General features: G+C 40.0%; 1 protein-coding gene across 3 annotated transcripts in view; it reads left to right on the forward strand.

The window, feature by feature from the left end:
- The window catches only part of LOC139450057 (cholecystokinin receptor type A-like), an 86,949-nt gene extending 85,174 nt beyond the window's left edge, over positions 1 to 1,775 (forward strand). For all 3 annotated transcript variants that reach the window (XM_071231696.1, XM_071231697.1, XM_071231695.1), the window contains 2 exons: positions 295 to 678; positions 1,193 to 1,775. In XM_071231696.1, coding sequence (XP_071087797.1) covers positions 295 to 678; positions 1,193 to 1,734 — 926 coding nt within the window. In that variant the 3' untranslated portion in view covers positions 1,735 to 1,775. The remainder of the gene's footprint in view (positions 1 to 294; positions 679 to 1,192) is intronic.
- The last annotated feature ends 10,977 nt before the right edge of the window (positions 1,776 to 12,752 follow it).

Below are 12,752 nucleotides of genomic sequence, written 5' to 3' on the forward strand. Positions count from 1 at the left end.
CTACAGCGTTCCTTGTGGCACCTTGCATGTGTGTGTGTGTGTGTGTGTGTGTGTGTGTGTGTGTGTGTGTGTGTGTGTGTTTGTGTGCCCACTGAGATATGATGCAAAAGTTCATCAATCCCACTCCACTGTACTGACTACTAACACATTCATGCCCAACGCCAGGCAGGTTAACAAGTGCCATCTTTTAAGGTCTTTTGGTATGACGCTGTGGTGCGCGAACCATCGACCTTCCGCTCACCAGGCCCGGATTTAATAATCCCATTTGTCTAATATGCATTTTACTTTTTGCAGCGGTGTCAGTCGGCGTGAGTTGTTTTACCCTGGTGGCAATCTCCCTGGAACGTTTCTACGCTATATGTCAACCATTACGTTCCCGACGCTGGCAAACGCTCTCCCATTCTTACAAGGTCATATGCGGGATCTGGGTGGTCGTGTTTATTCTGATGGTACCCATAGCCTGCTACAACAAAGTCACCCCCCTCGTCAGCGGAAGTCTCGCCTGTAGGGAGATATGGGATAACTCACTGGCGGAGAAGTTGTACACAGGACTGCTGGACGTTGTGTTGTTACTGATGCCGCTTATCATAATGGCGACCTCGTATGGCAGAGTTGCCTACGAGCTGGGCAAGGACTTGAACTCCCACGGTCCACCAACTCCTGTTTCGGGTAAACCAGGTAAGTCATTCCTTTTCTTTAGTTAGAGAGTTTGTTTGTTTGTTTGTTGTTTAACGCCGCAATATTCCAGCTATATGACGGAGGTCTGTAACTAATCAAGTCTGGACCAGACAACCCAGTGATTGACATCATTAGCATCGATCATTGCTCATGACTTCAATCATTGGATTATACTATTTACAGGCCACCGTGAATATTGCTGACTGCGACTTTAAACAAACACTTAATATCGATACATCTTGCTAACAAACGAATAGGTATACAAGAAATGTTACTAAAAATACATATACTACTAAAAACATGTTAAGGATCACCCAATTCTTTGAAATTAGTATAGGCCATTGTCATGCCATAGTATTGCAAGGATCATGTGGTCCTTAACTTCCATGGAAATATCACATTATCTTATTTCATTTTATAAGTAAATGCATTTGTTTTGTGGGTTTGTTGGCCTAAAGGACAATAAGAGATTGTCATTGTATGTCCCTAAAGGTAATTGACTATTCCATTTCAGAGGGGGAGTCACTGGAACCAGTTCGATACGTAGTGAAGGACCCTCATTCCACAACATCCAGCGGTCCATCGCCTATTGTCCTTCGCCGTACCGAACCACGCTGCCCAGGGGAGATAACTCACCCACTTCTTCTCCAGACCAACTTCCGGCAGGCGAACTACCATAAGATCCTGATGAACAAGAAAAGAGTGATGAAGATGTTGTGCGTTGTGGTCCTGGAGTACTTCATCTGCTGGACACCACTGTTTCTCGTGAACACGTGGACGGTCATGGATTATCTCAGTGCGAGACGTAGCGTGAGCCTCACTGTCAAGTCCACCATATTCTTGTTGGCGTACCTATCGTCCTGCATTCACCCAATCACTTACTGTTTCATGAACAAGCGGTTCCGCCAGGGATTTGTATCAGTGTTTAGTTGTTGTGGATCTAAAGAATCTGTGCGACTACTGAGTGAGACGTCGAACGGGAAACATAATTCAAAACGTCTTGCGCATGTCACCGACACAACAAACTTAAAGTTCTCATGGCGGCGACAGGTGTAGAATGGTAGCGATGGGTTTGGAGCAAACAAAGAAATACATGTATTCTGTGGATTTGTTGTTGTAATAAATGTTTGTATCGCCATACTTATGATAAATGTGGAATAACTTGTTATGTTTTTGCTCAAGAAGGTTCGTTACACAGATAACTCGTATCATGTTTGTGTAATGTCAGTTTGATATGGAGCACCTGTTGCTGTAAGTATAGAAAGTCTGGCGACTCAGTTATTTTTGTAGACCCCAAAACAAACAGAAAAGAAGGCATTTTTATTCACATCCACACACACATCCCATTGGTCAAAATGTGATCAAAAGTGTGGGGATTGAGGACATTCTTTTACAAACTGAAACAAATAACAAGTCTTTGCGATAATACGTCTTATGTTCATTGTTACGATTCTATTTACTGATTCCGAAGACCCTTAAAAAATGGCCCTGAACTCTTAAAACCACTATTTATTTCTGCATTTAGTCCGCCGAATGCAAATGTTTGTGGACACCACGAACATGCGATTATTACAGTACTCTAATAGGTTAAACAGCAATACAGTAGACTACAATGGGTTAAACAACAATACAGTAAACTACAATGGGTTAAACAGCAAAACAGTAGACTACAATGGGTTAAACAGCAATACAGTAAACTACAATGGGTTAAACAGCAATACAGTAGACTGCAATGGGTTAAACAGCAATACAGTAAACTACAATGGGTTAAACAACAATACAGTAGACTGCAATGGGTTAAACAGCAATACAGTAAACTACAATGGGTTAAACAGCAATACAGTTGACTACAATGGGTTAAACAGCAATACAGTAAACTACAATAGGTTAAACAACAATACAGTTGACTACAATGGGTTAAACAGCAATACAGTAAACTACAATAGGTTAAACAGCAAAACAGTAGACTGCAATGGGTTAAACAGCAAAACAGTAGACTGCAATGGGTTAAACAGCAATACAGTAGACTGCAATGGGTTAAACAACAATACAGTAGACTGCAATGGGTTAAACAGCAAAACAGTAGACTTCAATGGGTTAAACAGCAATACAGTTGACTACAATGGGTTAAACAGCAATACAGTGGACTACAATGGGTTAAACAGCAATACAGTAGACTACAATGGGTTAAACAACAATACAGTAAACTACAATGGGTTAAACAGCAATACAGTAGACTGCAATGGGTTAAACAGCAATACAGTAAACTACAATGGGTTAAACAACAATACAGTAGACTGCAATGGGTTAAACAGCAATACAGTAAACTACAATGGGTTAAACAGCAATACAGTTGACTACAATGGGTTAAACAGCAATACAGTAAACTACAATAGGTTAAACAACAATACAGTTGACTACAATGGGTTAAACAGCAATACAGTAAACTACAATAGGTTAAACAGCAAAACAGTAGACTGCAATGGGTTAAACAGCAAAACAGTAGACTGCAATGGGTTAAACAGCAATACAGTAGACTGCAATGGGTTAAACAACAATACAGTAGACTGCAATGGGTTAAACAGCAAAACAGTAGACTTCAATGGGTTAAACAGCAATACAGTTGACTACAATGGGTTAAACAGCAATACAGTGGACTACAATGGGTTAAACAGCAATACAGTAGACTACAATGGGTTAAACAGCAATACAGTTGACTTCAATGGGTTAAACAGCAATACAGTTGACTTCAATGGGTTAAACAGCAATACAGTTGACTACAATGGGTAAATCTGCAATACAGTGGACTACAATGGGTTAAACAGCAATACAGTTGACTACAATGGGTTAAACAGCAATACAGTGGACTACAATGGGTTAAACAGCAATACAGTAGACTACAATGGGTTAAACAGCAATACAGTTGACTTCAATGGGTTAAACAGCAATACAGTAAACTACAATGGGTAAATCTGCAATACAGTGGACTACAATGGGTTAAATAGCAATACAGTGGACTACAATGGGTTAAACAGCAATACAGTGGACTACAATGGGTTAAACAGTAATACAGTTGACTACAATGGGTTAAACGGCAATACAGTAGACTACAACGGGTTAAACAGCAATCAACAAACTGCAAAAGGTTAAACAGCAAGAAAATAGACAGAAAGTTAAACAACGAGGCACAACACACATGGCGTGATAATAGTAATCTAACAGGTATAGCAGTAAGGCAGCTGGCCACAATAGGTTAAACAGGGAGAAATGGTTTAGGTACCAAGTACAACATTTTCCAACGTGTATCTCAAAACGCTAGGAAACATTCAACCGAGCGAGGAAAACCACAGTTGAAAGGTAACTGTTACATGGTATACTCCCGTGAGTGCCAGAACAGAGCACTGTGCACTTGTGGTGCAGGATTTTGGTAAAACGTAATCAAAAAATCCAGCAACTGATTTTATCCACTACATCAGTAGTACGCGTTAACGATGAAGTCTCGAATCAATTCATAACATGGAACTTCAGCGTGGGTACTCGTCCCAGCATCCTCCCCCGTCCAATGTGAGTGAGTGTAGATCGGGGAATGTTTTCTCACGCAAGGTGCAGATATATGACGACAGTTTTGTACACCAATCGAACCTGGACGAGATTAACCAGTTTAAGCACTGAGACCACGCAGTCAGGGCATGATTGAACACCATCTGTGGGCCATGCAGATCCGACGAAAACTCTCCTTGTGATCATCCAACAGGGGCTATGCAGTATAACCATGGGAATATATAACCTTCCTTTAACGATAAACATGGGATACTGGCGATTATTAAGCTCCATGTAGTTGGATATTTGTTTGCAATACTGACTTCAGGCAGCGGCCTCAAGCAACGAACACACACTTACTTTTTTGTGCATAGTATGTGAGTGGTTAGTGCTTCCGGTAGAGAGGGACATGCTAATCCTTTTCGCGACCACCAGATGACATCACTGATTTTCAGCGGTCTATTAATACACTTGTCACCTCTATGTCCCCTTTCACGCCCACTGGAATTTGTACCGGCGGATAATCTTCTCTAGTGTTGATGTTTTATATTCTAGACCTCGTGTTACTTGTGAATGTGATTAATATAGGATTTGAAATATATGGCGGTTAGAACAATTCACAAACATCCTTTCGCGGAAATTAACCTCCCTGGAGGCTGGTCTTGTTTGTTCGAGTAATGATATAAAAATATGCACATGTCACTTAACGCTGCACTCCATTAGACGTGAAGCTATTTGCCTCGATATTTCTTCCTGCACAACTACTTGAAATGAGGCTCATGGGTTGTCAATATAAACATATGAACATCGGACTTAGCTCATTTACAAGTCCCAAACCTCGTATTCCAATTGAAAAAAGTACAAGTAATAATGGAAAGAAAATAAATGATGATTTCATGTTTGAACTGCAAAGAACTGCACATCAATCTATGTCTTGTTTCTTAATAACATAAGAGTAATTGGCTGTTCGTCAATAAGAATCTCCGCTAACATAAAACACATCCATACCTTCTCGATATTAAAATACATCCCCACATAAAGAAGATAAAAGAAGGTTTTTTGAAAAGGATTAAAAAAAATAAACAGACATTCCCTTAGGTGCTGCACGAGAAATGTGTTAAGGATCATGATGCAGATGCGCAAAGTTCCCTTCATCTTTAGAATGATACAGATCTCGGGGCCCTAAATAAGTATTAAACAATTGTGTGTTTTAGTACGTCATGTTGACGTGGGTAAACGAAACTGCAGCGCATATTTGCTTCTGGTTTTGTTGGGGTTTTTTTTCTTTGATCTAATATCACACCATTCTATATATCATGTGTAGCTCATGTCGACACGTCCTCAAATTATATCATGCGGGTTCGAGTCCCGCTGGTGACACGTTTCCGGCAAAATTTGAAATAATTCAATTTAGTGTCAAAAATAAAAAAATGTTCTGTTGATTTCCAGAGTACATAATTCACAACCAACTGGGGGCAGGGGGGTAGCCGAGTGCTTAAAGCGTTCGCTTGTCACGCCGAAGGCCCGGGTTCGAGTATACACATGAGAACATTGTGTGAAGCCCATTTCTGGTGTCCCCCGCTGTGATATTGCTGGAATATTGCTAAAAGCGGCGCATAATCATACTCACTCACTCAAAACCAACTGTCCATTCGTGAACAAGGGATCGTTTAAATAGCTCGAATCAACTCACAGATGTGTGTAATGTAATATCAAATTAGATTACCATATCATTATACTGGACTTGTACGTGTGGTTATAGCCGGTCTGAACAGAGATTGTATGAATAAGATGTAACACCGCCTTTATAGTTAATATGAATCGGTTACACAATTTTCATCCATGTTGGGAATCGAACCCGCCTCCGAGCTCCCATCACTTAAGGGGCGGTGGGGTAGCCAAGTAGTTAAAGCGAAAACCCAGGTTCGATTACCCTTATTGGAACAATGCTGTTTGGTTGGTTTGTTTGTTGTTTAACGCCGCACTCAGCAATATTCCAGCTACATAACGGCGGTCTGTAAAATAATCGAGTATGGATCAGATAATCCAGTGATTGATATCATGAGCATCGATCCACACAATTCAGATCTATGACATGTATCAACCAAGTCAACGAGCCTGACCACCCGATCCCGTTAGTCGCCTCTTACGACAAGTATAGTCGCCTTTCACAGCAAGCATGGGTTGCTGAAGACCTAGTCTACCCCGGATCTTCACAGATCGGAACAATGTGTGAAACCCATTTGTCATGATGTTTACCCATGAAGACAAATGTGTTCTTGTCTAAATGTTTAAAACATTTAAATATTGCACACTTGATGAAGAAAACATGCTGACAGATAAATACATAACGTTCTAGGAGCGACTTGATTATAAACACGTGTCATTGTTTACAAGACGGGAACACGGAGAAAAGAGGAGGGTCGTTGATACTTTTACAAGTTTCAGTAGGAGTGATGTATGGCAACACTTACATTACATAACATAGCATGAGGAGACTGACGGGTGAAAGCTGCAGTTACATGAGAACTACATGCATATCTCCACATGCCAGTGTGTTGATTCGAGATAGACCATGCTGTACGATGAGTTAATAGTGCCAGCACAACTAGCGCTGTATATATAGTAGGTGTTTTAGCTACGTGTTTGTTTCAACAAGGTCTGTGCAAAAAGAGGTTCATCTAAACACAAGAAAATGTGTTTACGAGTTATCTGTTAAGAAGAACATACTATGAGATGTAGCAGTATCTCGAGGGGTACATGTGGTTTTATGCGTCCCGCGTTAGGTTTTATACCACGAGTCGGTGTGATACTACTACAATGAATTTATGTTACCGACATGTTTTTTTTATGACGTTGTAATAGAATTAAAACCAATTCAAAATTGATAGAATACAGATGTTCGATTGAGCTGAGTTTAACTTGTGCTATGTCACTGATTCGGAAAAAGCGTGCGGCTTTTTCTTCGAGGCCATGCATAAGGGATTTATCTCAGAAATCCACGTGCAGCATGTCTTGTTCATGGCGGGATATAAGGGATTCATTCTAACTTTGAGAAATTTATTTCCCTCCAAGGCGGGATACGTGGTATTTTAACAAGATCACATGAACCAATCTCATCATTCTGACATGAAGGTGTAATAGAGGTGATGGTAAATTTGTGAACCGATGTTGGACTCCGGAAAGGCGAGGCGATTCCTGTTCACTGGCAAACAATTAAGACTATGTTTTCTCAAACACATCCCTATGTTCTCAAGCTACCTACCTTTGGATTTTGACAAAACGTTATTTTTGGAAATTTGAAATAATTTGAACATTATTAATACAGTGGGAATTGCCTTTGCGTGATGTACATGTAGCATGTTCTCTGTTGCTGATACACGCTTGGAGAACATGCTGGCGGGAATTGTAGTAATATAGCGCCTTGTAAGGATATATATGTTCTCCTGTTTCTTTTGTTTTTCTCTTCAAAGGTTTTCAAATTTAACATTAACTTTTTTGCAGGTATCGTTATCGAACACATCATTACACAAATAACCGGTTGAGCCTTTGAGTATCATACCACTTCACACCATACATTTATAAATCATACGATTCTGGGCACATTTTTTCATAAAACAAATGAAACCATTGTGTGTCAAAACAGAAAATAGTTCCGTTAAGTCCAAGTGAACATACGTTGACATGTTAGATCAAGATAATGTATGCATGAATAATTGCCAACCAAATGCACATTGCCCATATACACAAAACCTGCTATTACAACCTGCGGGCCATTGATAACATTCGCCATCTTGCTCTCCGGTTCAGTCAAAAAGTACAAATGGTGCAAAACACCGCGACCAGAATATGACGAAGCGTCGGCGCACAACAGCTTCATTGCCTGCCGTTCCAAGTTCCTGTGTCTTGAATACAAATATCTCCATAAAACCAGCCCTGATTCCCTATGTTCTTGACTCCATATGCGCTCAAGTTTCTCTCAGTTCAAACTCAAAACATTCGTCCATTGAGCATTCTGTTACTTCGCCGAGAACTTAGCCTGTGTATAGTAAAGGTTGTAATGGCAGAACAAGTTAGCCTATGTATAGTAAAGGTTGTAATGGCAGAACAAGTTAGCCTATGTATAGTAAAAGTTGTAATGGCAGAACAAGTTAGCCTATGTATAGTAAAGGTTGTAATGGCAGAACAAGTTAGCCTATGTATAGTAAAGGTTGTAATGGCAGAACAAGTTAGCCTATGTATAGTAAAGGTTGTAATGGCAGAACAAGTTAGCCTATGTATAGTAAAGGTTGTAATGGCAGAACAAGTTAGCCTATGTATAGTAAAGGTTGTAATGGCAGAACAAGTTACCCTATGTATAGTAAAAGTTGTAATGGCAGAACAAGTTAGCCTATGTATAGTAAAGGTTGTAATGGCAGAACAAGTTAGCCTATGTATAGTAAATCGTGGAAGTGCTTGAACTTTTCACCCAACAGCTCACGTATTTTACAGTCAATTATGACGTTGATTATTTGTGACGTCGGCACAAAATTATGACAAACTGGAAGCGCCATTGATCTAGCCGCCGGCCTTTTTAGGATTCGCAACGTAGTTCAAACGGAATGCAAGTAAGTGTTGCTTTTTCGTTCATCTAATCTGGATTCCATTACAGCATTAACGAAAAGTAGTATGCATATACTGTCAGATGAGTCGTCTGGCAGCGTCTGTCGACAACGTAAGCGAAGAACGTCTTCTTCATAACTACTTTGGTCTTGGCTTCAACCACGATGACAGTTACTTCGCTGAAGGGACTCTTCCTGCAAATTTCCAAACTCGGACCACTTTTTAGCCGAGCAGCTACCATTCGGAGAATACTTTTATTCAACATAAACTAAACAATGACTAACTACACATTAAGGATGAAGCCAATGCGTCAAAAGAATTGTGGATAGCACACATATTCAAACGAATGTCGAAGAGAAGACAGGGGATTCAAAAGTTTAAATACAAATATACTCAACAACAAAAGTTCCTGTGACACAAATATTTTAGTGTATTTTTCAAACAAGTAAAGTTTGGTTTTCAATATTGTAGTACATGTATGGAATCAAGTCACTTAAACGCAACTGCTTACAGAAAAGCATGCACTCCATGCACTTTTATGCAAGCCCCATGCATTTCACTTCCCAAAAATGGGTATAAAAACATATGCGTTAACGGGATTCCATATGCATTGTTTAGCACCGTGCTGACAACAACCACTCTGAAAGACAACAAAATTACGAAATGCCACGCCTGTCCGAAAATGAGCGTCTGCCAGCCATTGGTATGCTTGAAGCAGGATCGAGTCTACGTGATGTTGCAAGACAATTTAACGTCCACAGAAACACCATTTGGTGTTTATGGCAACGTTGGCAACAGACGAATGCAGTCAGAGACCATCCTCGGAGTGGCAGGCCACGCGTAACCAATAATCGACAAGACAACTGGATTCGAACAACACACCTACGAAATCGCAATCAGCAAGGAACAGTGACTGCAAGAAGCATCCCTGGCCTTTGCTCGGCTTGTTCAGGATTCTCTCAAACAAAACAACGTGAATGTCATCCCCTGGCCGGCTCGCTCCCCTGATCTCTCACCAATCGAGCACATGTGGGATGAGACGGATCGACGTCAACCACGTGTTTCACAGACACTCCAGGAAGTTCGAAACATGCTCCAGCAGATATGGACAGATATCCCACAGGATTTTGTGCGACGGCTGGTCCATTCCATGATTCGAAGATGTGTTGTTTGCATCGCAACCAGAGGTGGACACACACCCTATTGATTTGTAAATTGATATTTTGGCATGTTCATGTTATTTTTATCAAATCACGCATTTTCTGAAGTCAGTATGGTAAATTAAACCATTTGAACACTTACAGGAGTCTTTTATCTGTTGCAAACCGAAATTGTTTCAGATTTGGTGAAAAACATTTCTTTGCAGTAAATCTTATTCAATGTCACAGAAACTTTTGTTGTTCGGTATAGTTTTTAAATGGTATTACAGTTAAACACCATTGTGTCAAACGTACGCTTGTCTCCAAGAAAAAGTTTGGTCCTTGTGTATTCCTTTTTTATTAATCATTTTCGGTTGTGTCGCACCTCTGATACGTATTTACGCAAGTCCCATCAAATTCGACACAACAGTGACATCAAAATACATTATAAAGGATGAATCAAATTCAACTTAACTATTGCGGACAGCCAGATATTCAAAGGGATGCCCAAAGGACGACAGGGAATTCAAACGTTTAAATACAATTAGTTTGAAAATGCCATTAAATACTTTGCCAGTGCGTTTGGGAAGGTTTCGGGAAGGTTTCATTAAACTGAAAAAAACATTGTCCAAAGAATAACTGTTTAATGTTATGTCACAGCGGGACGTTTGAGAGGGGAAAGTAGAGCATGAATGAATTTCGCTCTCAGCGCCATACTCAAGTTCAAAAAGGCATCTGGAGAGACTCTCATTAGTTGGGTGCAGAGCGTAACATTTAGAATATGATTAGTACGCCTCAGTAATACAACCGTCCTTGAAATGAATATCCACAACAAGAAACGACATTGCTAAGTCACTTGAAAGACGTGGTCCGGTAATGTCATATTGTTGACGGAATCTGGATGAAACGTTTGAATTGCTAATTAAGGTTGTCTTTTTGAGTCAAAGCCAGACTCAAATGATGACACCCGAGATATTTTCATATAAAGTTTGGAAAATCTATACATCTGATTAATATTTTTAAGACATGCTAATTATAATTTCATAGTTGTAAACTGGGTTTCTTAGAAGGTCGGGGGCGTTAGGATCCGATGTGATACAATGTGTGAACCCTGTAAAGATCCTGGCTAGAATCGTGATGCTTTAGAAAAAAACTACTACCGATGCAACTACCTGTACTAACTATTATATCAAAACACACCAATCTATCCAAACGTAGAGATACCATATGTTCAAACGAAAATTTCCAATGAGAGTTCGTAAAGAGGATTTTTCACCGGCGGTATCGAGCGGGCGGGGGACAGTATTCTAGGCATTTAATCTTTTAACGCTGATGTTAGGGGGTAATACATCAAAGAGAAACAATCGAGAGGTTATATCCTATATGTGCATGTGTGTAATTATAAAAAAGTCGCTGAAACATATCGAAATAGATCATTTGACATGAGTGATGACTTGTGTGATGACATCAGTGATGACATCAAGTGTTATATACGAAAAGGGTGAATACACCCTGAGTTTGGTGGTGTCGCTAATTATGGGAGTCAGTGGTATATTGTTTACTTTGATTACTTCATGCATTAAACCATTCCCATGAGTAAACTGACTGACTTATTTGCAGCGTTATAAGAAAATGGCATGAGTATTTTATGACATGGAATTATCAAAAGGGCTGGAATTAAACTCGGGTGGACCGCCTCTGCTGTGGTCTAGTGTTTGAGCATCCGTTCGCTCCCCGACCGCGTCATACCAAAAGACATTAAAATATGTTACCCTGCTTGGCGTTAAGTGACAACGACTGGCCGAGTCAGTAAACAAACACACACACACACACACACACACACACACACACACACACACACACACACACACACACACACACACACACACACACACACACACACACACAAACACACACACCTCCTAACAACTGCAAGGGTAAACCCTGATCTATGCACACGATACGCGATACAGGTAAACAGGACATGCTCCCACATGCTCATGGTGTCATTTTATTTTATTTTAGAGTATTAAAGCAACTTCAATACTTAACGATCTCTGAAAGGAATGACGAACAAGGTTTCTTAATGTAAGTGCCACTTTCAGATTTTTTTTATACGAATACTAGAAGGTTTCATATGTGACCCTTGAGTTCATCGACTCTGGAATAATGGCGTACAGTTTCTCAGTCAGTCCGACATACATGGGGATTGAAATATCTAATAACTGTTAACCACCACCAAAAGGGAAATTAAGATCAGCTACAGGATCAGCAGGATGCAAAGAAACATAAGATCCGGTTAAACATTAATTTATGTCCTCTGACATGTAACCTTTACTCATATGAACAACATGAGATCTAAAAAAGTTTGCCGAGTCAAACATTTGTTTGTTTGCCAGTACTTCGAAGGTTGATTCAAGTTATTCAAAACCAATGCTGTGTACCTGTGTGTCAGGAAACCCTATTTCTTATGATATAAGATGCTGATCTAGCCGTTAATGATTACTCGAATTTCACGTGGGTTATGTCGCTAATGAAAACGTCTACACACCATCTGAAATGTAGCCTGATTTGATTGAGAGGGACAGTCTCCGAGAACTACTGTAAAAGCCTAGGGGAGACACTACACAGTCTCTTGATATGACGTCGAATAGCTTCACATTTATCGGTATATAGTTAGTGCAGATATCTTAGTTCAAAAGAAGCTATGCTGACCAAAGTATCTTGGTAGAAACACACAGAAATGGTGTTTGCATTTAGTCATATTTGTTAATTTTACAACTGAGAGGATAT

The sequence above is a fragment of the Haliotis cracherodii genome, unplaced genomic scaffold (genome assembly GCF_022045235.1).
Source record: "Haliotis cracherodii isolate W230 unplaced genomic scaffold, xgHalCrac1.p SCAF_8, whole genome shotgun sequence".
Taxonomy (NCBI): Eukaryota; Metazoa; Mollusca; class Gastropoda; order Lepetellida; family Haliotidae; genus Haliotis; species Haliotis cracherodii.